Source organism: Dromiciops gliroides, chromosome 6 (genome assembly GCF_019393635.1).
Source record: "Dromiciops gliroides isolate mDroGli1 chromosome 6, mDroGli1.pri, whole genome shotgun sequence".
Lineage (NCBI taxonomy): Eukaryota > Metazoa > Chordata > Mammalia > Microbiotheria > Microbiotheriidae > Dromiciops > Dromiciops gliroides.
This window is the reverse complement of record NC_057866.1, coordinates 57553905-57581740: the sequence shown is the minus strand read 5'-3', so window position 1 is coordinate 57581740 and position 27836 is coordinate 57553905. Positions and strand designations below refer to the sequence as shown.

General features: G+C 35.2%; 1 protein-coding gene across 1 annotated transcript in view; it reads right to left on the bottom strand.

Annotated features, from left to right (window-relative positions):
* Window positions 1–474: 474 nt before the first annotated feature.
* Window positions 475–27836, bottom strand: part of ARAP2 (ArfGAP with RhoGAP domain, ankyrin repeat and PH domain 2) — a 234808-nt gene continuing 207446 nt past the window's right edge. Inside the window, 7 exon segments of the mRNA XM_043971650.1 lie at window positions 475–3771; window positions 3774–4065; window positions 8232–8366; window positions 15716–15779; window positions 19084–19119; window positions 19403–19485; window positions 27082–27221. Coding sequence (XP_043827585.1) covers window positions 3716–3771; window positions 3774–4065; window positions 8232–8366; window positions 15716–15779; window positions 19084–19119; window positions 19403–19485; window positions 27082–27221 — 806 coding nt within the window. The 3' untranslated portion in view covers window positions 475–3715.

Below are 27836 nucleotides of genomic sequence, written 5' to 3'. Positions count from 1 at the left end.
ACTGAAGGGTATTTAAGGCCAGCTAAGAGACTGGTATTTTCTTCATTAGGCAACGAATAACTTGAGTTACTTAAGAATTTTGCAGCAAGTGAATGTGATCAAAGGATCACAGATTATGGGTTGGAAGGAACATTAGAGGCCATTTAGTGCAATACTCCTCCCTGCTAACTCCTCTTCGTCATTTTACAGATGAAGAACTGAGGCCAAGAAAGCTCAAGTGACTTGTCCAATAGCTAGGGAGTATCTGTAGGTTGGATTCAAATCCATGTCTTCTTGACTCCAAGTCCAGCAATCTACTCTGCCATGCTGCCTTCTCCAGTTATTATTAAATAAAGTGGGCTGACTATATGAAGAGGCCACTGTAATAATCAAGTCTGGGGTATTAGGCCTTAACTATGGTGGTAGCAGTGGAAATGGGAAAGGCAGATGCCATTCAGACATGGTAAAATGATGTTAAAGGATTCATGAGGGGGTAAAAGAGAGCAATATGTCAGAGATAGATGATTTGGAGATGTTCAAAACCTCACATCTAGAACAGAGAAACATTTTGAAGAAAATACTATTTATTCTGCAATATACAACTCTTACACATTTCAGTACTGAAGGGTGATTTAAAAAAAAAAAAACAGGGCAAACCAGCATCCAGTTGCATAAAAGGTCTGATTCTTCTCCAGATGCTTTTGACTTGACATTGAATTTTCAGTGCAGCATTAAGGAGCCATCGGGGCCATATAAATTAAATAGAACAACAAATAATGTACTTGAAATGAATTTTAGTGATTTTAGAAAAGAAAGAGTGCCTCCAGTCACTTCTATGCAGTGTATGTAGAAGTTTACATTTTTTTGGAAAGATCCCTCCCACCCCCAATCTCCCCTTTTTATTGACAATGTCAGAATCATAAATTGTAGAAAGCTCAGCCACAGTCTGGCAACACCAGGCAGCATCTGTTTCAATAAACTGGCAAACAATTTCATCTGATATCACTTCTATATAACGGAATCATTTTCAACTTGTGCATATCCTTGGGAAGAACTGCAGTCACATTTAAACAGATTTTTAAAAGCCTATTTTTGTAGAATTCTTAAGGCATAGTTACGAACAAATAAAAATTGGCATTTACAAAGCACTTTACAAGGCACTTTACATACAGTAGAGCATTCGATTCTTACAACAACATAGTAAGAAAACTAAAGGGGGTGATGTTTGAAGGTAGGAGGTGACCCTTGTAAAACTTAAGTTCTGGAACAACTTGGGATCCATCAGATACTCTTGAAACCTTCCTTAAAAAAGAGACCAACTTCAAAAAAGATCATATTCAACATGCCTTCATAATTAAAAGCAAAAACTAAAATAAAATAAAACTGATTATGAATAGCAGTTCATTTGTGATTGATTTTTCCTTCTACCTATCATGGTTTCTCCCAACAGAGGTTCCCAAACCGTTATGAATACTTAGTAACTGTCCTGCAGTTTCTCTTCGTTTTACAACTCATTTCCAATTAAAGAGCAGCTCTCTCCCTTCCTTGAGTACTATCTGCTGCCTGAAGCATTTATTTATCCTACCACCATTGGGGGTGAAATGATGGCACAATAAATCATGGAGTGCTACATCAGGTTCTGTACTGGCCAAAGAGTATGATCATTCTTTGATGATATTGCCATACAAATGAACTCTAGACATTTAAGAGACAAATGAATAATTATGAGAGGGAGAATGCCAGGAAAGAAAATACCTGGCTGTACAGATACTTTCCAACATAAAAACTGACATCATCTGTAAGATCATAGATTTAGAGCAGGAAGGGACATCACTGCTCATCAAACACTGACTCTTTCATGTTACAGACCAGTACATTCAGGGCTAGGAGTTTAAGTGACTTGTCCAAGGTCACACAGGTAGCATCACGGGTATGATTTGAACCCCAATCCTCTGATTTCAGAGCCAGGGCTATTTGTGCTATATCATATGTCCTTCAGGCTTGGAAATTAGGGGCTATCTAGCCACAATCCAGGACTTAATTAGGAGTTAGTGAGGGTAAAAAGTAAACTATACTCAATGACCAATTCAATAAGGTAGGAGGGAACAAGTATTTATTAAGCACCTGCTATGTGCCAGGCTTTGTGCTTTACAAATATTTTCTCATTTGATCTGGAACGGAAAGGGACTGCCCCACTATCTTTAGACTGAGGCACAGAATAGCTCTCTTTATCAGTTTCTTAGGTAATCATCTTTTAATTTAACAGAATACCAGCAACAACTTGATGAAAAAATTAACTCTGAACAAGTCACATAAACTCTAAGTGCACTAGCTTCCTAACTGATAAAATTCGAGGATCGGGCTAGACCAATGTTGATATCCCTTCCAGCTCTATGACCTAGTGCCTTTCAAATGAAATATCAGCATGGAAATGATAATATTACATCTCATTTTTTCAGTTTAGTTTTACCTGATGGGGAAAGAGAACAACCTTAACGTTTTTGTGCTTTCCACAACACATACGTGCACACATGTATTATATGCATAGGTATATATGTGTATGTGATCATATACACACATGTGTGTATATACACATACACACATACATAAATTCCTTACCAGACTATAAACTGATGAGCAAGCCTTAAAAGGAGTATGGATTCTATTGTACCTATTGACTGTGTAAAAGCAATATACACACATATATATATATATATATATATATATATATATACAAGTATATATCTATATCTCCTTATACATCTCTACATAGGGAGCTATAGATATAGGGAGATATTGATAAAGATTTTTAGCTACTGCTCTTATATAGTCAATGGATATAACAGAATCTGTGCTACTTTCAAGGCCTGCTTATCGGTATGTTGTCTAATGGCCTTTCAAGCCACCTATAAAGAATAAAAGGCTAGTAAATGTAATCTATGGCTTATTTCACTCAAAAGACCAAGAAAATGGACCCAAGGGCACAATTAAGCCACTGTAGTGATCTGAATACCATTCACTGGAAAATACAGAAAAAGTGCTAAATCTACTTGTGCCACAGCCTGCCACGCCAACTGGCATTAACGGCTTCTAGTCACTACTGACCTGAAGCAGACCACAAGTAGCTTCCGTCACACCACAGTCCTCATTTCTAAGAACCTGTGAAATTCTTCCCCTCATTTCAAAGATCGCTTCAGATTAAGCCACCACATGATAACCACTGACCACAACAATATCATGCCCCTTCAAGGCTTTAGCTCTGTAAACCTAAAATCATGCAGCAACTCAACACACAAAGTTTCTCAAAGTGCAATATGTGTTACATATACTATCAAATTCAACAAAATCATTTGTGGGGGAAAAAAACCACACATCCTATACTAATTACAGTACATTATGAGGCCTCTGCTTTCAGAGGATTCCTCTTTTAATCAACATTGCTAATAACCACCACTACTTACAATAGGCGGAGACTTCAGAGGAAACCTCTGAGTGTACAAAAGTGAATTATTCCATTATAACTTTACATTAATCTATATTCACAACAGTAAATCTGTTATCATTTAATGGTACCGCATATACATACTTTAAACTTCTTGGCACTTTATGTTAAACTTCTTGGCATTTTGTAGTAATTACAAACAGGGACAGCTATCTCACCTATTCTTTGCATTAACAACCAACCTATTATACACTATCTAAAGGAAAGCATTGTTCCCTTTTGGCCAAACCCCTACTATGGATCTTTGGGAAGGGTTCTTGTTCTCTGTAGAACAACATTGAGTTCCTCATCACTTTGGATGGTAATTTGTTATCAGTTTCCAAACTAGATTTGCTATTCTTGTCCTCTATCTTCTTCAGAATCTTGAAGTCTTTATGTGATTTGTGATGACTGTGAAGAATATCAGTACCCGAGTCCTCCAGACAGTTCAAACTCCGGTGTTTTTTAGTCCGACTTCGGAGTTTGTCCTCCTTGCGTTCCAGACAATGGGCTACCATCGAGGCTCGATCTCTTAGACTGGCTTCTATTTGCTCTTTTTCCGGCTTTTCAAGGGGCCTCGGCTTTTCAAGCACTGCTTTTGCATTCTACATGAAACAAAATAGTTCACATGAAAGCAATTCTCAATCACACAATTCTATCCTGTGATTTCAATTCATTAATTTTGTACGAGAAATTTAAGAATCAATTCTGCCTAAGAGGTAGGGTTTTATAGTAGGGTTATAATAGTAGGTTTGTAATTTTGATAATTTAAATTCATGGCATTAACAAAATCTTTGGCTATTTCAAAACAGTAGCATGTCTGAAAGTTCCATGAATTAATCTTAGAGCAACTACATTGCCTTTCAAAAAATACAGATACTTACTCTTCATACCTACCTGTCTTCAGGCTTCTTTGAAATAGCTAATTTTAATATTCTGTACATATTTTAATTTATAGTATGCATATTTTTCAAATAATTTTAAAATTATGTGCTTCAATTTACATTAAGCTTACTTCAATTTGACAAATATTTACTGAGCACTTGCTATATGCAAAATTCTGTCCTAGGTCCTGAAATGTGAATAGTAACTTTTAAAGTAGTACACCATCACACATATAACCAGGCATAGTTATCAATACAAGTCAGAATGTAAAAATATCATGCACATTTCTAACTGAGTATATAAAGCTTTTTTTGTCTGTTTTTAGAGGCAAGATATTTTTCTTTTCTTTTTTTTTTTTTTAGTGAGGCAATTGGGGTTAAGTGACTTGCCCAGGGTCACACAGCTAGTAAGTGTTAACTGTCTGAGGCCGGATTTGAACCCAGGTACTCCTGACTCCAGGTCCGGTGCTCTTTCCACTGTACCACCTAGCTGCCCCATGGCAAGATATTTTTCAAAATGTAAACACTGTAAGAGTTGCTTTAGAGCTCAAACTTTCCATTACTGATAACAAGAGCTTACTTTACATAGTATGTGAAACTTTAAAAAGTGCTTTACATTCTTAATTGCATATGATTCTTATAACCGTCATGTAAATTCAAACACAGGCAGTCTTATTTTAGCCTTAACTCAGCTCAAGAATATGAAAGCTGAAATAACAGAGAGTAAGTAAGTGGTAGATTTAGAATTTGAAGCTAGGTCTCCTGACTCCATCTTGTCTTCTATTAAAGTAAATTTAAAAAAATATCAGTGTGTCACAAAGTCTCAGAAAAAAACCTCATTATGGTTCAGGGCTGACCTTGAGTTGTCAAATGCTATGCTGGCAAAATATAAGCCTGGGCAGATTCTAACATGCTGGAAAGGAGGCTTTTCCAATTACAGACACAAGTACAAATTATATGTGTTTTCCAAAGGTCAACCTAGCTAAGTATGATAAGTCATGGCTAGTAGGATGCTCACTAGTTAATGAATTATTTGGCCATAGTAACCCATGATTTAAAATGATGATGATAATGATGACAAAAGAATGACAAAACAAAATTTTCCTGCCCTTCTGCCTGCTCCTTTAGAGTAGTGACAAAATGGCAGAAATGGGCACAGACAGTGCTAAATATCAAAAGGTATTTAGATTACCTATAAATGTGAGATCAATTTTGATGAATGATAAGTAAACACAATACTAGAGGAATGAAATCACATTGACAATGACATGATCATTATAAATGAAATCAGAAGATAATGCGGAAGTTTCAGTTAAATGGAAGGCTGACTCATAGGTTCTCCTTGGAAAGGCAGAGGGAGAAAAATTGTTAGCACAGGTTTCATCATGTGTTCCAAAGCAATAAGAAAGCCTTGGTCACCTCACATTGCTGTGCTCCTGACAATCGTTACTCTTGTGAATTAACCTACTCTAGAGACTTCATATTGTGAAAACTGTCTTCAAGATGATTGGAAAGTATGTTGTATGATATGCACCACCCTCGCCCAAATCACAACAAAATAAAACTAGCTGATAGAGGAAACAAACTGCTACTGAAGCAAAGTTATTTCTCAGTCAGTTGTCTATATGCAATGACTATTTAGAACAAGGGCCACCAAAGTAGAGGAATGTGAAAAGATAGAGAGAAAGCACTAGATGAATTTACCAATGCATTAAAACCCATATTATTTAAATTCTCAACTGATACTGAAAAAACAGGAAGTGGATAAAGGAAAGCATTGATTCTTACTGTCATAATTTCCCTGCCAATTTTTAATTGATACACAGTAATCTGCACCAAGGGAGAGGCCTAAAGAGCTCAGAAAACACATTAGTCAACAAATGTATGATCTTTACAACAAGTAGAATGAAGAAATATGGCAACAAAGGGCAGCACTGATATTAACATAAACATTTACAAAATATTATGGGCTACGATCATGGAAGATTGCGAGAAATACTGATGAAAACTTGAGAGAGGACTAAAAGGCTTTTGCAAATTGTTTTCCATATTAGACTATACTATGGATTCAGAATCATAGAATGGCCTATAAGATACAAATAATTCAAGATTCCATTCTACTCAGTGTTTATTATTTGAACTCATAAAATATGGAAATATGTTCACCAAAAATATATATAGTGGAGGTCTTATGCACAGTTCACATCAATGAAGATTCTCCATAGAGAATGAGGTCTTCATCAAACTCCAGAATTCTATATAAATTTACCAGATATGGGATGATTCCAAAGGCATTGGTGCAATAATCAACACAGGAAAAACCAAGTGGATGAAGAATGTTTATCACATAAACTATGGCATGCAATTGGTTGGGAAGTCCATTGAGTTTGCTCACATGTATACACACACACACACACACACACACACACACACACACACACACACACACACACACACACACACTTATCCTGGAAAGACAATGAAGATATACAATAAACTGGGCTCAAAATTGAGTAACAGGAATAGTGTGGGCTGAAATGCTTATAGGAAACTGTGTTGTGCTTTCAGTGGTCCCAAACTCTCTCCAAAACAAAAATCAAACTTGAAAAAATATTCTTAAGTTGATGTTTATATGGTTGTGAATCATGAAAAAACAATCTGTGAAGTATCAAAATTGTTGATAATGGAGAGAAATGTAAGGTATATATACACACTAGTAATGAAGCCTTGATGCAAGAACTAGTATAAAATACATTACCCCTGACATTTTTAAACATAAAAGTTAATAGACCAGTCATGGAGAGAGAGTAGGGGCTAACGCTCATGCAGCTCAAGTGCTGTACTAGTTTCCACAGAATGTTAAAAGACCTAGAGGAGAGGCTTGGAAACCTCAGGAGGATCTTCTATAAGGGGATTTATGGGAGCATATGTTGATTTCAATTAAGATATTCATGCATGTATGAGGCTCAGGAGGTTTAGAAATTTCAGCAGTCTGTGAACTTCTATACTGTAACTAAATCCTATGTAACAACAATTTGATCCATGTTTTATTCTCCAGCTGGTGAGGAGAAAAAAAAACAACAACTGCCTTCATGAAAGATACCAATGCTTCTTTGTTGATGCCTAGGGGCCATCTTTCAGGCCACTCGCTTAGCTGAGAAATACCATTAGTTCCCACAACACTGAAACTTGAGTAGGTCACTGTAAAGTGTAAAAGTGTTACCATAGCTCCAGACTGATTTCTTTACAAGGGGGACCACTTTTAAATCTAATTTCTGGTTGTAATATTTTAGCCACAGGACGCCTGAAGGTGTATTTGAGATTACGTAGCTACTACAGAGTTAAAGAATGGCATAGTACAGGGTGTGGGGTTGATGACATTATGAAAACAAAACCTCATTATCTCAAGAATTTTTTTAAAAAAAGTTAAAATCAAAATGGTAGTATTTATTAAATTATTCACCAGGTTCTTTGTAAAATGTTTTAGTTCCGGAACATGGAAGGGTTCTATGATGAATTAGAAAACATCTTAGGTTTAAATTTTTGGCTCTGTCCAGAGCTGGAAATCTTTGTCCCAAGTTTGCTATATAACTTTGGAAAAGTTACTTGACCTCTATGAACCTCAGTCTATATAATCTATAAAGAGAAGCACGGAAGAGAAAAATCTCTAAAGTTCCCTTCCAGATATAGTGAAATCCTATGATTCTAGATCAAGATGAATGCAAAAATTTCCTGATTATTCTTTTCATAGTGCAACATTTAAAATATCTATATTTAATATTTAATTGAAGTCAATTGAGCTAATTATCATTACAAATTACACACTGCACAAGAAAAAGAAATTTATATTCTAATCCAATATAAAACATATCAAACCCCCAACCTACCTCTATATTTCTTCTGGCTTGGTTAGTATTTTTCTCATGCTGGATGGGAATTAAAGGCAAACCGCCAACTTTGGGATTTTTGGTTATAGATCGCTTACGTTCTTTTCCAGCTGGTGGCCATATATCATTATCATGCTGTGGAGACAGAATTTCTGGCTGTTGGCATGGGCTTGTATTATAATTATGCTATGTTATACATGCAAAAATCGACTCCCTCAACTCTTTTCCCATATCTCCACATAAGATGATCTACTTTTCATAAGAATGTTATTTGTAATTATTAGGTTGATGCCACAGCCCTGTTGTTAGAGGATCTCAGACTATTAAGTGAACTGAGCTTTGAGGTCTCTGTTCAATTTCTAAGTTGCAAACATGGGCCCTCTATACTATTTATCAAAGCTAAAAAAAAAATCTTTGGGGAATGGAATTTTTTTCTTCCTGTGTAGGAAAAGGAACATATATCTGTCTTACATTTCTATGTCCCAAAACTGATTCTCATATTTTTTTTTTATTCGACTAGACCAAAGAAAAAGTTTTGAAAGGAAAGAACTTTTACATTAAGTATCCCAAATCACATAAACATTTTCTTTACTTATAACGACCTAACATTTTTATTACTTAATTGCATTTTGTGTAAACATTCTCGTATACTAAAAAAATTAAAAATCATTGTGAAAATTTGGCATACATTTCCACAAATTTATCGACTCCACACTGAACAATGCACTAAAGACAATAATTTTACATTGAAAATGTCACATTGGATTAAGAAAAAAGCTCTTAACAAATTATAACCTAATATGCAAGTAACTAAGTATTTAGATAACCCTTTTCATTTATGAAAGAATCTAAATTTTTAGAAGAAAAAATGAGAGAAGAAATGAACAATGGCACCCAATAAAATATCTTTTAAAGTGTGCATTTTTAAGAATGTTCTTTTGAGAAGAGGATTATGTGATAACCAAATTACTAAAAAATTGTTCCTTATTTACATTTATTATTAAGAAAAGGCAACAGATTCTTACTTTCATTAGGATGAATATGGTGCTTATTTTAGGAAAAGTGGAGAAAGAGTCTCAGGGTAAAGTTTGTGAACATCTTGTTCAAATTTAATGTTTTCATAATGTGTCCCTTAAATTTAGGGTATCCATAATCTGTTACATGTACAGACATTCAACTTCTCCTTCGCAGACTGAATATACCCTTTACCTTTATTTTCTTTAAACAATTAACTTACTGTAAAAAACCTACCACAACATAGCTATTTGAGTAATGTTTTAAAAGTTCCATATTATTTCTCTGGCTAGAATACTCCTGACATGGAAAGCTTCCCCTGGGAACTCTATAGAGTAATGGTGATGCTTCAGGGGCACAATTGTAGACTAGAAGTACTAAAAAAAATCTTAGGAACCCATAAGAATCAATGTCTTTTAAAAGTATTTAATTCATTTCCAGGAAAAACAAACACTGAGAAAGACTTAGTAGATGTGTCTCAATGGATTGAACTCAGAAGGAGAACTAAAAGATATTAGATGTTAATACCAAGAGTTTGCCTCAGTGTTAGGAAGAGCTAGTTGAAAATTCTGTCTCAGAATCAATTAGCAGCATTTATTAAGCATCTGCTATGCACCAGATACCAAATTACGGAAACAAGTACAAAGAATAAAATAATTCCTACTTGCAAGGAGTTAACGTCATAACGGTATAGACAATCAGTAAATAAAGAATGAATATGACAAGAATAAACACAAAGTAGTTAAATACAAGATAGTCTGGAAGAAAGTGCAACAGCAGTTGAGGGTAGACCAGTGCTTTATGGAGAAGGTAGTATTTGATCTAAATATATAAGGAAGAGAGCCTAGGCAAATCATTTGACCTTTCTATGCCCCAGGAAGCTCTCAAAGACTATTTTGCAGAAGTTATTAATCTGAATTGGTATAGGAATTTCCTCATCAGGTAGATTTGCCATACTGAGGATTCTTTCTGTAACTGGGTTGGACCAGACAGTCAGTGAGCTTCCTTCCAAATCTCAAATTCTATGATTCTATGGGCTTTATACCAGTGAAATCACAGGTTCATAGGTAAAAGAAATTGGATTTTTTTAATTTTTTTTTTTTTTAGTGAGGCAATTGGGGTTAAGTGACTTGCCCAGGGTCATACAGCTAGTAAGTGTTAAGTGTCTGAGGCCGGATTTGAACTCAGGTACTCCTGACTCCAGGGCTGGTGCTCTATCCACTGCGCCACCTAGCTGCCCCAGAAATTGGATTTTTAAAGGTGATTTAAAGACAAATTCTCTGAATACTATCATTACAATTACAATTATAGTTAGGGATAGGTCAGAGTACTAGACTGGAACTTGTTTTAGACTTAGTGGAAATATAAGTCATATTTATTTTTTAAATAGAAGGGAAGATCCTCACTGGGAAATGAAAAGTCAATGGCTAGACTAAGAGAAACTTTAAAAAGACTAGTCTCCAGTCTTTCCTGTGTGAATCTCATTTCAGCTAGTTACACAGTAATGTTAAGACTAGCGATGTTTACTAGCCACCAGGAAAGGTAATAAATTAAATGAAGCAAAGAAAGTGGTTTCTAAAAGAAGTGAAATCCAGAGCTGGGAGTGAATGACCTGACATGATTCCTAAGTCCTTTAAGAGGAGGAAGCGATTACATCACCACTAATAAAGAATGACACCTGAATTGGTGCCAATTCATTTCACTCACCTTATAGACTGTGTGACTAGGAATGCAATTATGTAGTCAGTGAGGATCAGGGAAGAACCCATTTCTAAGGATAAGAGCCTTTAATTCCTCTCCTAAAGAAGGGATCATGTCAGGAATGGGGGAAAAGGAGTGTCTAAAGTAGAACTAGTCATTTAAACTGTGTTACCAGGACCCTTGTGACAAGAGTACAGACATTTTAGAAACACAGAGACTGAGGCTAAGAAAAATTAAGTAATTTACCAAGCACCACCCTGTTAAAAAATGAGTATGGATTAAAATTCAATTCTTCCTGACTCCAGGCCCAGGGTTTTATCCATTGAAGCACCTAGCTATTTTAATGAGTTAAAAACACTTATCATCAAGAATTATGAAGAATTAGACTGTGAAGAAAAATAAACCAAAACTTTCCACCCAAAAGGAGAACTCTGTAGACTATCCAGAAAGCAAGAAGTAATGGCAAGAAACTTATGAATGGTTTATAATAGATATAATATGTGGGAATTTTGTACTTTAAAAGATCGCCTTCTCTGGTAGGAAAAAGAAAAACATTTTACCCAGGACTGAATCCAACCCAAAAAAGGATAAAAGAAAGGATATTAGTTCCCAACAGTAGTTAACCAGCAACCAGGGTGGTAGTATAAGGTTGACGGCAAAAGGGTACAGTTTAAGGTTACAGAACCAGAGGACAAGCTGCCCACAGTGGGGAGTGATTATGGTACAATATTGGATAGAACCAGGTGTCATGACTAGGGACACAATGGCTTCCCTTCTGTAAAATGCTTTAATTATTGTTTCTTTTCTTTTTTTTTTGGGGGGGGGCAATGAGGTTTAAGTGACTTGCCCAAGGTCACACAGCTAGTAAGTGTCTGAGGCTGGATTTGAATTCAGGTCCTCCTGAATCCAGGGCCAGTGCTCTATCCACTGCACCACTTAGCTGCCCCTGCAGCCTTCTTATACCAAATACCAGCCCCCACCCTCCCCAATTCTCTGCCAATGTACTCTGCAATCCAAAGACACTGACCTCTTTGTTGTTCTTGTACAACACAACTCCATCTCCCAACTCAGGGAAACTTCACTGCCTGCTCCCTATGCCTGGAATTTTCTCCCATCTCATCTCTATCTCCTGGTTTCCCAGGCTTCCTTCAAATCCCTGCTAAAATCTAAAATCTCATTTTCTACAAGAAGCTTTTCTTGATAGCTCTTAGTTGTCTCCCATCTCTGATCTCCAATTTCTCTTGTATGCATACCTTGTTTGTACATAGTTGTTTACTTCATTAGAATGTGAGCTTCTAAAGGTCAAGGGATTCTGCCTTTCTTTTTAAGTCCATAGCAGGCACTTACTAGATATTTGTTGATTGACTGACAAAAACCCAACATTTATCTCCTTCCTTCATCAATTTCCCCCAAGCCTCTGTTAAGCTCCCTCCTTTGCTCTACTTTTCAGAATCTTTTTCCCCCAAGACTTAGCTCAGGGGCCACTTCTTCTGGGAAGCCCTCCCTAATAGAACCCTCTCCTTCCTGAAACATTATTAGAGTACTTCTACTTGTGATCATGAGAAATTCTTTTTTTTTTTTTTTTTTGGCGGGGCAATGAGGGTTAAGTGACTTGCCCCCAGGGTCACACAGCTAGTAAGTGTTAAGTGTCTGAGGCTGGATTTGAACTCAGGTCCTTCTGAATCCAGGGCCAGCGCTTTAACCACTGCGCCATCTAGCTGCCCCACTCATGAGAAATTCTAAAGCACAATAACCATTTCATTTCTATTTTTTTTTCTTTCTTTTTAGTATCTCCAGTACCTAGTCCAAGCCTTGCACAAGGCAGGACCTTGTGCAAGTGCCTCCATCACTTAGCATAGTGCCAGGCACATAGTACATATTTAATAAATGTTTATTGATTGACTGAATAAATATTTGCTGAATTAATTTAACTGAAACATAGTTGGAGATAACGCACTCTTTAGTTATGCTTACAATATACCACCTTTTTCTTTCTCTCCCTTTACCATATATTGGACAGGGAAGCATGCTAAATGGCAGGCTAAATAACTTGTTTATGGCAAATCAAACAGGTCAAAGAGAAAACCTTTAAGTCATGGGTCAAAGCAGAAATTGCAGGAATCCAGGGCATAGACACGATGAGGCAATGACAGTTTGGGCTTTGCTCCTGGCTTCTAAATTTAGAAGTTCTGATAGCATCCGTATTCCTTGAGAAGGTAAAAACCAAGTTTATTAAGAATCATTAATTAAACTAGGAAACTAAAATGTGTTTTCCCCCTCTCCTCTTTACTCCTATCCTGGCCATACCTTGGATGACCTTGCCCTTAGCCTTCCGTGATCTATCCAGCTATGGTGACACAATGTTCTAGCTTCTTTGTTCAAAGGTGTCCTGGAATTTCTGATTCCTCTACCACAGGTCCTTGGGTTCTTAGCTCCTGGGTTTCCTCTTTCAACTCCCTTCCCAACTGCATTGGTCTGAAGAAGGTGGTTTGACGGCACTTTTCATACTGCTAACTCACAGTCTAGGTGCTAGAAAGGCTAACTATGTCTCTGGTCTAACACCATAGAAATCTCTAGGAGAGCTAACCCTGGCTCTCCAAGGTGGATAAGATTCTCTAGCTTTCCCTTTCTTATTGATGAATATGGCTTTCCATAACTAGTCTCTTCTGGTCCAATTATGCTTCTTTTTATTATTATTTATTATTATTATTATCTTCTTTATTATTCTTCTGGTCCAATTATGCTACTTTTCTTCTCTATGGATGTCTTTGGCTTTTGTTCGTTTTTTCCTCCACAGTCTCTGCTGCACTGGATGAAAAAGCCATTTCCCAGGTGTACTTAAAAAAAAAATCATTCACCAGGCATTTGGGCTCTACTGTACAAAACAAGAATTTGCTTCAGTGTCCTCTTCTGGAGGTCTTGTTGGCCTTGGTTCAATGGAATTCCTGCCCTGACCCATTTCTTACCTGCATGGCTTTCCTGACATGTATTAATTCGTCTGTTGTTAATGCTGGTTCTACTCTTTAGTGAATCTGGATTTCTTTACCTATTGTTCTAAACTGGCATCCAGTATTAATTTTATTAACAGCTTTTTGACCTTGATAAAGTAAGTCATCTTTCCCTGGAAGCCACTTGCATCACCCATAGCTCCCCCTATGGTCAGAAGTATAGGATCTCTTCTTACTTCAAGGCTGAGGTCCTGTTTCTGTGAGGGATGACCTCTGACTGTCCATTTACACATGAAAGATGCCTGACATAACTGGAGCACAGTAAACGTCTGAGTCTTTCTTTACTCAGGATCCCACACCTCCTGTGCTCCTACATCCTAGAGAACATTTTCAGGTCGAGGATAATGATCCAATTTTGTTCCTCATTTTCTTCCATTTCTGAAACCTGGGCTGCTTATTCAGTCACCTTGGATTCACTGCCAATAACCCTTCTTTTCCCATTCACTCAAGTCTTCTTTGGAAAGGAGGGTTACTTTCCAATTTCTTCATTCCCTTGCTATATACAAATAGCACTATTTTCTGTTTTATTGCTAGCAACTACATGGAAACATAAAGGTATTAGAACAAGGGGGTACACAAGGGGGTATTAGAACAAGAAGGAAAATGGGGAATTTAAACATTAAAATATTTTAAAAAGGGGCAAAACCGACCTTTAATGAGATTATAAATAAAACTAGACTGTAATCTTTCTTGGCTCTCTTATTTACCAATTCCTCTTCATTCCTATCCTTGGAGTCAGCTGTCTTAATCTTATCACTATTCTAAGCACTTGGGTTTCAAGCTTAAAGTATATTTTGGCTGGCAAGGATTCTTAAATCATTCTAGAAAATGCTTCTAATCTTTTTGGGGGGGGCATTGGGTTCTAGATTGAGGAAAATATATTTTAATCTGGCTCCCTCCTACCCCCAAATTCCTCCCCTGAATTTAAGACTATTTAATTGACCCTGAAGTCATCTGCAACATGCCAAGAATTTTCTTAGATTCCAAATCTTTGGCAATTCTTGATCTTTCCATTAGCTCTTTGGTTGTAGAAGATACTTTCCTGCGTGGACTCTGAAAATCTCTTTCAACGTTTAAGGTTGCTGTTGCTTCAAAAGTTTAGGATTGTCTACCCTCATTCTTTCTTCACCAAATGAGAAATATGCTTTCCTCGTTAGTATCAAAGATGGTACCTGAGGTATTTAGGGAATAAATAAACATGGCATTTTGCTCCCTCTGTGACCTTCTGCACATATTAAAAACTTCAGTATCCAGCCAAGTCCTAGTGGACTCTTAGCTCATTTCTCTTTTTTCTGGTTAGTTTGCCAGAGTCAAGTTCCAAACAAGAGTTGGCTTCGCCCTGACTATTAATAAAAAGGCAATGTCTACAGTCTTCATTATATTAATATACTTAATGTTTTTATTAGCAAATACTTTTATTTTCTGAGATATTAAATTACATGCAAGTTGAAAGAAAGAAGAGTTAAGAAATCCCCCAGACTGATGTTTTAAGATTAAGACACTCCTTTACTCATCCCTCTTGATGGAGGTACTCATTGTTATGCACACTTACTTGCATCCAGACACTTTATGACTTTCATACTTTTTAATAATCAACGAATGAATGTGAAAAATAAAAACCTATACACAAGTGCATGAGTGTCAGCTTTAATCCAGGCTTTCTAAACGGAACCTTTTCTGAAAATCTTTTTTTTCCTCAGTTTCAAAAAAATTAAAAAGATCAATTCAATAAATATACACTAAATACATGTTATATCATACCTGGGCAAGAAAAACACTGGTCAACCATTCCATCTGTGTTTGTGGACCATCACAACACATATACCTGAAAAACAGGGGCATTAAAATGCATAATACATGAACAAACTGTGTACTTATAATAGTCACCTACAATGTGGGTGATTACTGCGCTCACATTCCAAAACCTCCTTGAGATTCTCCTGATTTATGATTTAATGTAATCAGAAGTTGAATATTAAAGTAGAGGCTATTTCAGGTTTCTGTTAAATGTATATCATTTAAAAAGTTTATGACTTTAAAGTCTTAGTGAAAATAAAACTTGCTTAGCCTTAGAAGGCAAGGTAAGAAGACATTTTGCTAACCACTTCAATAAGGAAGGGAGTCCTTTTTATAAGGCAGAGAGAAATCATGTGAATGTATGAAAATGACATCAAGTTGAACAAAAATTTTCAGATCCTCTGAGCCCAAGGAAAATAAAATACATTTATATCCATTCAAGTATGCATATCTTAAGCAGTAACATATATATATATATATATATATATATATATATATATATATATATATATATATATAAAATTACTAAGTTAAAATACTGAAAATCTTCATCCGCATTACTGAGGAATATGAAAAATAAGACACATGTGTATTCTTAGCCACAGATTTTTCCCAGCTATAGCAGGTCTAACAACTTTTAAAGGTTATGAATTCATCTGGGGCAGCCTTACTATTGCTATAGTTCCATATCAAAAATGTCAGGCACAAAGATCAGGAACATCATGATTCCAATATGTACCACAAGCCTCCTTCCAACTTCCCATGTTCAATTATCTTTGAATTTCTTCTTCTCTTGTCTTTCTTTCAGATCCAATCGATCATCAAGTTCTCTTGGTGATATTTCTACAATATCCTTTTCATTTATCTCCTTCCTATTTTTACTGTAACCAAAAGCCCTTGTTATTGCATGCATAGAAAACCGCAGATAATCTCTAAATTGATTTTCCTGCCTCTACTCTTCCTCCATACCTAAGTGTATCCTTCAGTTCTACCTATCGCTACACTAATATTTCTTTATCTTGTTATGCCACTGTTCTGCTCAAAAATCTTCAGTGGCTCCCTTTTTTCTACAGAATACCATTCCAATTTCCTTCAAGATATATATTTTTTTCTTTCAGAGCAATGATGGTTAAGTGACTTGCCCAGGGTCACACAGCTAGTAAGTGTCAAGTGTCTGAAGTCAAATTTGAACTCAGGTCCTCCTGAATCCAGGTGGGTGCTTTATCCACTGTACCACCTAGCTGCCCTCCTTCAAGATATTTAAGACATCTTCATGCCCATGGTCACTGTATTTCATGTACCTAAAATGTCTATCTGAATTTCTACACACATATACACCTGTATATACACATGTGTAGGTATGTATTTGGGTATATATTTCTATATGTATATATACATCTAAAAATTGTTGCTTGTCATTGGTCCTCTTTAGAAATGAAGGACAAACAATACATCTACAAATGTGTGTATATATATATATATATATACACATACACATATACATACATATATATACATATACACATACATATATGTGTATATATATATATATATATATATATATATATATATATATATATATATATATATATATATATATATATATATATATATAAAAAACAAGCAAACCTAATTCAAACAGTATTTCCTAAAAGGTGTCTTTGATGCCCATCTCCACCCTACCTTTGTAGTCTCTCATCATAACCTAACTCCTTGACTCTATTTAGCATTTTATTGTCACCTCTCTAATGCACTCACTATGTAATAATAATGTAGTTATTTGTGTTTATGTCTTCTACTACACCATAAGCTTCAGATCAGTGCTGTCACTTTATTTAAACTCTGTTGTCTTCTCCAGCATCTAGCATAATGTTTGGAACACATTAAGTGCTTAATAAAATGCTTTTGGGGTCAGAATTCTGAATTGAACGCATAATAGAGGGATTTCTCTTTGAATTCTGGGCTGAAATAATTTGTAGACCAACATTTGTGAGTAGATCCTAATCTCCAACCACTAAATATACTTATAGAAAAGGGAGAAATGGCACTAATCTGATTAGTGGCCCTTGGCTCAACCAAGTATATAAGGAAGACAAGATTTTTGTTGAAGACAATGCAACTGTGAGGCCCTGGGGGACCAATGTGCTAGGTATCTGAAGGGAAGAAAGATACTAAAGGCAAGATAAATACCTCGTTAATACCACAAAGGGCTACCAAAAGAACATTAATAACTATTAACTTATATGCCTGCTCTTTTATCTAGTATATATAAAATATTTATGAAGATCATCTATCTATCAGAGGAATCCTCAACTAGGTTATTAGTAGAGTACAAGTAGGTTTTCACCTACTTTTTTCACCACCATTGTTTGACCATTTCATAATTGATTCAAAGATGTAGAGAGTAAAAGATTCCATTATGCTTATTGTTTGTTGATTACCAAAAAAATGGTGGTGGTGGTGGTGGTGGAGGTGGTTAGTAGTAGTAGTAATAGTAGTAGTAGTTGTTCAGTAGATAAATTCTACTTCATGGACTCTTTTACAAAAAGGTTATCTTCTACTCATCCATCAAAATAATTTAAGATTCCATGGCAGATAAAACAAAAATAATCCTGTTCATTAAGGCTTCATTTGAACTCAGGTCTTTCTAATTGCAGACTCAGTACTCTAGCCACTATACCACATTGCTATCTCAAAGATGGCTCAAAGTTCTACTCTCTGGCCTCTTTCCTTTGTGACTGTGTGTGTGTATGTATGTATGTTTGTGCACATATGTGTGCTTATGTATGAGTTTGTGCTTGGCCCTACCCATTTCTTTACATGACTGTATTATGTTAGGTTTTCTATTTTCCCAGTTAAATATTACATTAATCTTTCCATTTTATTTAACTTTGTGTGCATCTCTTCAAGCTAAAATTACCTCCAAATTAATCCATGTATATTTTAATTCTGTACATTAAATAAATAGGCATCATTTTTTTTTCAAGGAAAACTCCATGCTGGTGCCAGCTGTCAGATATATTCCACCACGACTCACTTCTAGTTCACAAGACTCTTGGGCCAAGTGGAAATAAAGCAAATACCAATAAAAAGAAGCTTGGTAACAACTTAATCACAAATCTATTTTTCCATCATTGAACTGAAATTGTCAGGGAAAAATTTTAGCTTTATTCAAAGAATGATGAAATTCCACATTTCAGTGAGTTCTTTGCCTGTCTTCTAAAAAAAAAGGAAAAAAAAAAAGACTATTCCATTGTTGAATCCATCGTTTTTGGACCTATATATATGGTTTAAAAGTAAAAATCTAAAAATTAATTCTAAAGCTTACTTACCAGTGATGTTTCTCTGAATATGCTGTCAGCCCCCAACTGTACCAAATGACATAAAGACACATAGTTAAAAGCATATATATGCAATATGACTAAAAAGAGAAACAGCTTTTTAGAAGGGAACAAAGGGGAAATAAACTTAAATGCTCTGATAATGCAACCTAATGTTGTACACACATAATTAACATAATAAAGAATTTGGTTACATCAAAACTCAACTAATTTTAAAACAAATCTTAACTAATGTAATCTCAATGAATCTTAAAAGCATTTAATGTAAGTTTGCCTTTTTTCATGAAATTTCTCAAACTGTAATTTTTACCTTGTTGGAGTTTTCATTTTCTTTTTCACACCAAGGTAAAACTTCAGTGAATGGAGAGGAAGCATTTTATCCGCTTTGCTACTCTGTAAATAGATATAAAATATATTAGTTACAAAGAAACAATTTTTGTCAATTAACTTTTTATGTTCAAAATTTTTCTAATCTCTATGTTTTCACTTATAAGTTTTTTATATTTAGTTTAATTTTTTCAAAATTTCCTATATCCATGTTGCTAAAGCTACTAAGTCAATGAAGACAATTCACAATGATTCAGCTACTTTATTTATAAACTCACAAATGTACAGCTACAGATGCATGTGCACCTATATATGAAGAGGAAGGGAAAAGGAATGAATCATTTTAAGAATTACTTCTTGCTTAAATATAACTGACTTTTGCATATATGCCTAAGAGAAGAAAATAAATTTGTCTTTGTAAGACCTAAGTTTAATTACTCCCTTAAAATTAACCTTCCTGTTCACATTTTTGTTTAGGTTAAAGATTGAAATTAGTTTTCATTTTTAGAATTTTAAATGCTGGTAACTATGCTAATAGTTGGGATTTATATGGCACTTTAAGGTTTACCAAGGTGCTTTACAAATATCATTTCATTTTACCCCTACAACAACCCTGGGATGTAGGTGGTATTATCTTCCTCATTTTACAGATGAAGAGCCTGAAGAGGAAAGATGGGGCTTAAGTAACTTGCCCTGGGTCAATAAGCAGTTAAGGGAGGATCTGATGTCATTTCTTCCAGATTCCAGATCCAGCACTCTAAGCACTGTGCCACCCTGCTTCTTAAAAAAAGAAATTTATATTAATATTGGGCTTTAAGCCTGATGACAGCCATGGGAAAAGTGATTCACATTCTACAAACAAGGAACCTGAAACTCAGAAAGGTGAAGGCCTTGTCCATGTTCATACAGCTAAGTTTCCAAGTAAGGAATCAAGCCCAATTCTCCCAAGTTCAAGTACAAAGTTCTATCCATCCCATACCACTTAAAGTCAACTGAGTAGGCCAGAAACCTATATGTAAAATGCTTTAGAAACCATGTTCAGTCATTTCAGCCAACTATTTGTGAGCCCATTTGGGGTTTTCTTGGCAGAGATACTGAAGTTGTTTGCCATTTCCTTCTCCAGTTCATTTTACAGGTGAGGACACTGAGGCAAACAGAATTCAGTGACTTGCCCAGGGTCACATAACTACTAAGTGTCTAAGGCTGGATTTGAACTCAGGTCTTCTGACTTTAGGCCCGGCACTCTATTCACTGTGCCATCTAGCTTCCCATTTGCAAACCGTAGCATTTTATATGAATGTTAGTTATTATTATGAGAACACCCTAAGGTTTTGAAGATGGAGACTACTTATACATTACTACAATTCCTCAAACCATATAAGAAAAACAATAACCAACCAATCTTCTATAATCATTGAACTTCCAGATTTCAAATCCATAGTCACCAGGACCCCAGCCAGGATAAAGGTCTTAGGGACCAGTAGAACCTCATCCAGAAGGAATGCTCACATATCAGGTTCAATCAGAAGCCAAATACACATAGCATATTCAGGTAGCACCTCTTTTGACAGCATCATCCCTAGGCAAAGAAGAGTCACTAAATGTAGGTTCAGTAAGGCTTCTGGTGACCCTGCTCACTAGGTGCTTACTGACAAATATGCCTAATCAAATCTCTGTTCTCCTTTGGTGTATAGTAAGAGAAGAAATCAATGGTACCCTCTGTTATTACAGGACCCTTGATGGTGAGGGCTCCAGTGAAATGATACTTTACTTTTTCTAGGGTTGGCAAACTATTTGTGCAAATCACCACATCTTTGGGCCTCGTTCTCTTCATCTCTAAAATGAGGCAGCTGTGCTAGATGGTCACAAAAGGGTGTTCGGCTCTAAACCTAGCATTCTGGGATATAATTTTCTCCTTTCACTCCTGTGCTTCTGAGACACAGGATATTTAGAGGTGACAAAACCTTTGCCTCTCTCTTTTCTAAATCTACCACAACTCTGACCTTCCTCCTCCCCACTCTTCTTGGCACTCCTTTTTCTTCATGCCCCCTACAACTTCTATTCTATTGCTAACAAACTACCCATCATCTTGGACGTCTTCTTATCCTATTCTTTCCAACGTTTTGTATCCATGGAAACTCGAGTTCCTCCAGAAAACACACATTCCTGTAACTGTCTCCAACACTGGGTACTTGTCTCTAAACCTCTCTTCTCCAAATTTCTCTACTTCTGAGGTGTATGACATTTGTAGAGACATCCACATCACAACATTGAAGTCATCCTTGACTCTCTTTTCTCTCACTTCCCATATTCAATTAATTGCCAAGTCTTGACACTTCTATCTCTGCAACTCATATCTATCCCATCACTCTACTCCATGACCATTATCTAGTTCAGGTCCTCATTAACTTTCACCTGGTACATTGTGAATTCTTGGAATTCAATCTCCCCTTCCACAATGCACAATCCATATAAAGATGCCAAACTAATCTTAAACACCTGTGTCACTTCCCTGCTCAAAAAAAGCTACAAGTGGCTCCCTATTACCTCAAGGATAAATTAGAAACTTCTCAGCTTGGCCTTTCTTCACAATCTGGCCCCAGACTACATTTTCAGATGGACTTCATGTTAGTTTCCTTCATATAGAGTCTAGCTGAAGCTGTGATATTCTCCAAACAAAGCATTCCATCTCCCACTTTTGGGACCTTACACAAACTTTACCTCATGCCTAGAATGCACTCCCTTCTCCCTTCTAATGCGTAGTATATTCTCAACTCAAATACTACCACCTTTTGAAATTTTCTCCCCTATTCCTCTACATTATTCTCTCTTTTAAAATTATTTTTAATTTGGAGATGCTTTGTTCTCCTGAGGAGAACATAAGCCCCCAGGGAGCACCTTTTATAAAATGATGCTTGAAAAATGCTCTTTGATTTGAAATGAATGGATCCATATCCTGAATTTCAAAAAAGAAAAAAATTCAAATTCTAAAAACTACACTGACTAGTTTGACACTGATACCTGCCAAAATTCTAGAATGGATACTTTTTCGTAGGCACTTATCTTAAGCGCCATCATGAATCAACTTTCTTTATTTGAAAAGATTACTAGATGAGGGGATGGGGAGTCTATTTCTGTTGGGGTTGTTCTGAACTGGTGAATTCACAGGTGTAGGAAGACTGAATTGAGTCTTTACCAATGCAGTGGGTTCATTCAGAGGCTAAGTGACTTGTTCAGAGGCACAAAGCCAATATGTTTTAGAGGAGAGATATGAGCTTTGCTGATTCTGGGTCCAGATTTCTATCTTCTACTAAAAACTGCCATTTGTCATAGAGATAGCACATCTCTTTTTTCTTTCTTTCTTTTTTCTTTTTTGCAGGGAGGGAGGGGAGAGTTGTAAGCATTTAACAAAGTCTCTAATGATGTAGACACAAGATAAGATGAAGAGATAACTAAATAATAATACTTCATAGCTGCTTGAGCAACTATATCTAAAGACTTTAAAGAAATCTCTTGGGGCAGCTAGGTGGCGCAATGGATAGAGCACAGGCCTTGGAGTCAGGAGTACCTGAGTTCAAATCCGGCCTCAGACACTTAACACTTACTAGCTGTGTGACCCTGGGCAAGTCACTTAACCCCAATTGCCTCACTTAAAAAAAAAAATCTCTTTAAATAAAAGTCTTGATATCATCAGCTATAAAATATGTGCATTTGAGACATACGATCCTGGCTGAAAGTCTGAGTGGCCCAGGACTCTGGACTTCCCCTTCAATATTTTATTTCAAATAGTAAGCTCAATGAATTGACAATGACATGGCACTCAAAAAAAACTAACAGTTTTAGCACCAATTTGAATGAAGACAAAGAAGGTGTGCTTATAAATTATGAAAAAAATCCAAACTTGTAGGGATGATTAATAATAACAAAATGAAAATTCAGTAAGAGCTCTGCAAGCTTGAAGAATGAATAAACTTAAACTAAGAATATGGACGTTATCAAGATCAATAGAAATTTCTTTGCTTAGGTTAAAAAATATCAACTGAAGAAGTAGAGGATGGAGAAGATCCTTAACAGTTCATAAGAAAAATACAAGAAAGGGAATACAAAGGAAAGGAAGGATTCAAATGCCCCCACAACTGGGGTAAAGGTGAAAGTTTCTTGGGCATTCTCAGCAATAGGAAGAAATGATGGAAAGATGGAGAGCTGGTCTGGACAGCCTTTCATATCAATGAATCAAAATACATTTATGATTGTTGAATGAGTGAATTTTGCATTTATATATGGATAACTTTTTTCATCTATTCATGGAGGCTCAACAAGGATTTCTTCAAATCCAAAGATCCAACACAACAGTATGACATGAAGTCTGTAAGGCATGATTTCTTCTAATCTACATGTTTCTAACAAAGCCAAGTAAATCACTCTTTTCATGCACTTGGTCTTGCGACCAGAAGAGTTGTTTTTTTATTACATACAACTTTTAAGGACCACAAAGCAATCTGCAATTTTCAGACCATTAGCACTGTAAGGGTAATATTCATGGAAACCTTTTCACCTTGTAGATAAATTAAGATGAAAGTTAGCTCTAATTAACACTTCCCAATTCAAAATGGCACATAACACAATATATTTTCTTCCCTGTACTACTCTAATTTGTTTTTAATGAGCATTCATAAATTATCCATAATTAACATAGTCATTTTAGATAAACTTTTCATTCTGTAATTTCTACTACCTCTTGAGCAAATTATTTTCTAAACATATACAAATACATATTAAAGGCAATTGCCCAAAACACAGCAAAATAATTATTTTTAATCTTTTGAGGGATTTATAAGTGATTGTTTAAGAAATCCCTTCAAAACTTATGGCTGAGAACCTTTTAATCAAAACATCACAAGTGAGAAATAAAAATGGAAAACCATGGAAATAAAGTTATTTGGTAAAAATAATTATTTTTGAAAAAGCTCAAGTTTTAGGAGAGAATAAGTATCATGTATTCTCCTGAATTTTTAAAAGTTGTAAGCATACTGATTTTGTCTCATAAGTGTATACATTTCAATTTTTAATTCTTAATAGAAATTTGTTTAATACCCTTAGGTCATTCTAATTTAAAAAATGTATTATAGGCTTTCCAAGATGATTTTGCTCAGTATTACAAATATCAGTGTATATCATGTTATAATGAGTTAGCTCTGTATGAACATGGGAACAACGAAATAAAAGCAGTAAAAATAATATTTCAATAGAGATATTCTTTTTAATTTAATTAAATTTTAGTATGTGAAGGATCTACAAATGGTCCCTCAGAGAAGTTCTTCCAGAAAAATTCATTACCCTGCAGCCAAAGTAGCAATGAGTAGTTTGGACTCTAGTTATATTTGTTCAAGAGTAGACATGTGTCCAATCGCCTGAATTCAAACCAACTGAACTCAAAGCTTCTCCATCTTGGTAGAGCCATTCAATGCTTATGATACAGCAAAATAGCTGCCAAGTAGCCAAGATCATCATTGTACTATGATCAGGCATCAGAGTAGACTTTATACAAATTATTTTAAGTAGTAAAGGTTTACCCATTAAAAAATTTATCTATTATTTTAAAAATTACTATAGATTTCTTAGAATTCTGTACTTCCTGGGTCCTGATCGTAATTCTACTTTTCTTTCAAGTCTGATTTTCAAATGTCATCTTCTTCATCAAGCTTTTGCTTATTTCCCCAAGTTAGAACTATATCCCTACTCTGAATTCCCATTTCAATGCAAGTCAATAAACATATATTAAATATATATGGCATGTGATACTTAATAATCTGCTACGCCCTAGAGGAGATAGAAAAACAGACAAGACTGCACTGAGTTTCCAATTTTGTAGAGAGAGATGTAGCATGTGCACAAATAAAGATTAAAAGAAAATATACAAGTGCATAAATGAAGTGCAAATTTCGAGGAGAAAAAGATCATTCATTTCTAACTGGGCAGGATCTCAGGGAAAGCACTATGGAAAAAGTAGCATTTGGATTGTTTCCAAAAAATTAATAAACCTGTAATCAGTAGAATGCGGAGTAGTAATTATCAACCTTATTTTTCTTTCAGAACCCCTTTATACTTGTGAAAATTAGAGCTCCCAAAAAGCTTTTGTTTATATGGGTTATATCTACTGATATTTACTCTACTGAAAATTAAAACATCTTAGTATTATTGTAAAAACAGTTTTGATCATGGAGACTTCTAAAGGTCTCTGGATCATACTCTGAGAATCACTGGCTTGGGGGAAGTAGTAAATTCCAGGTGTAGAGATGGCATGAAGAAGGACAGAGAGGCTACAGAGCATGGGAATTGTAAAAGGGATGGTAAGTAGTACATTTCTATCACATTAAATAGCTCAAGCCTAAAAATAGAGTTCTCTGATTGCACTTTATACCTTCAATTACATCCAACCATGAATGAGTTAACTGTATTTATTTTATCTTCTTTATTAGAAATTATTTTATTTATCATTTCTCATTGAAATCATTGACCACATCTTATTTATCCTTAGCTCTTTTGGTTCATTGATAAATCCAAATATTCATATGTACATGAATATATATAATTATATACATATGAATATGTATATGCATATATACACATATATAAAAGAAATAAAATGAAAAGGTAACTGTAAATGTTTGTAGACATAACCATTCTATTATTTATGTATTACTTTAAAATGTGTTCTGAACTTTAAAAAAATTAGCTCGTTTTGTGTCCAAGAAAACTTTTGAATCTATTTTCTGTATATTTTTCTGTGTTGCTATTGTTGTTGTATTTATTTACATAATTTCAGCAAATATTGTTCTTTTGGCTCTGCTTTCATCACTCTGTATCACTTATTTTAAGCCTTCCCATATTTCTTTCTATTGCAACTTTTCAACAATCAGTAACATTTCATTACATGCATATAACCTTTAGTCATATTTCCCTTATTACTTACTATTCCCTTGATTGTTTAGTCCTTTTTCAGTTATGCCCAACTCTTCATGTCCCCGTTTGGGGTTTTCTTGGCAGTTACTGGAACGGTTTACTATTTGCTTCTCCAGTTCATTTTACAGATGAAGAACTGAGGTGAACAGAGTTAAGTGACTTGCCCAGGGTCACATAGCTAGTAAATGTCTGAGGCCAGATTTTAACTCAGAAAGATGAGTCTTCTAGAGTTCGACTGGCCATCTATTTACTTAGCCATCTAGTTGTCTACACTCCCTTGATTGCTATTTTTAACAACAGTGTGGTAAATAAAAATAATATTTACAGTTTTTACCTTTCTGAATTTCTTAGTTCTTTAGAGGGTGATCACTTTGTAAAAATATTTATGAGTCCTTAAATAAAAATGTATATCTAACTTTTTTCACTTGTCTACAACTTTTTTTTGATTTGTCATATTCTGGTAATAATGTGCTGAGATCTCCAATTATTATCAGGTGTGTTTTTTTTCCTTTAAAAAAATTTAGTTCAGTTGTCATTTATTGAAGTTGATTAATGTGGATTCAGTAACTATGTAATTTGACTGTATTGTAATATCCTATATTAGGTACTTAATAAAACATTCAATATATGCATATATACATTAAATTCATATATAATAATACAATACAAATTCATCATTATTTCATGCATCTAAAATACCTTTATATCCTTGTAAAGAAAGAGATAGCCTTCTCGCAAAACAAAGTACCGATCTTGAAATTTATTTCCAGACAGTATTTTAGAAGGTTCTTCCTTGAATTTCAAGACTCCTTCTTTTACACTTTCCATTGCACTCCTCTCTATAAAGTTGACAAAAAACTTAATGAAAATGCATTCAATATAGAGCATTTTAAATTTGATATCTTTTTCTATACATATATTACTTTGGCACTCTATCAGAGAAAGCTTATTCATATGATGAATCCCTGTTAATCTGAGGTCCTGAAATTAATTTTCAGGTGAAAAGCTAAGAGATGACAGGGATAGCTAATGCTCACACCTAATGTTTTAGTTTCAATTCATCATAAATACATCAAAAAAAGGACAAAAAAGGGTAAGTAGATATAGCTGACTCAAATGGAACAGTAGGGAACCAGATACCCCCTTACGATTAAACGTATAAATAAAATAGACATTTAGTAAGTGAGGCAATTCCTCAAAGAAAGGTTCCTGGGTGTCTCCAAAAACTTTTGGTACGTATTATTTATCAAACCAAATAGTAAACATTTTATTGATTTTAAGTATATGAACATATAGTCATAGCCTAAAATAGTCTAGGTGGTCTGCAAAGCCGCTAACCTTTATAAATACATCCTAATTATCCTAATTTTCCTTCCTTCCTTCTTTCCTTCCTTCATTTCTTCCCTCCCTTCCTTCCCCTCATTTATTCCAATACCGTTCTCTATACCATTTCC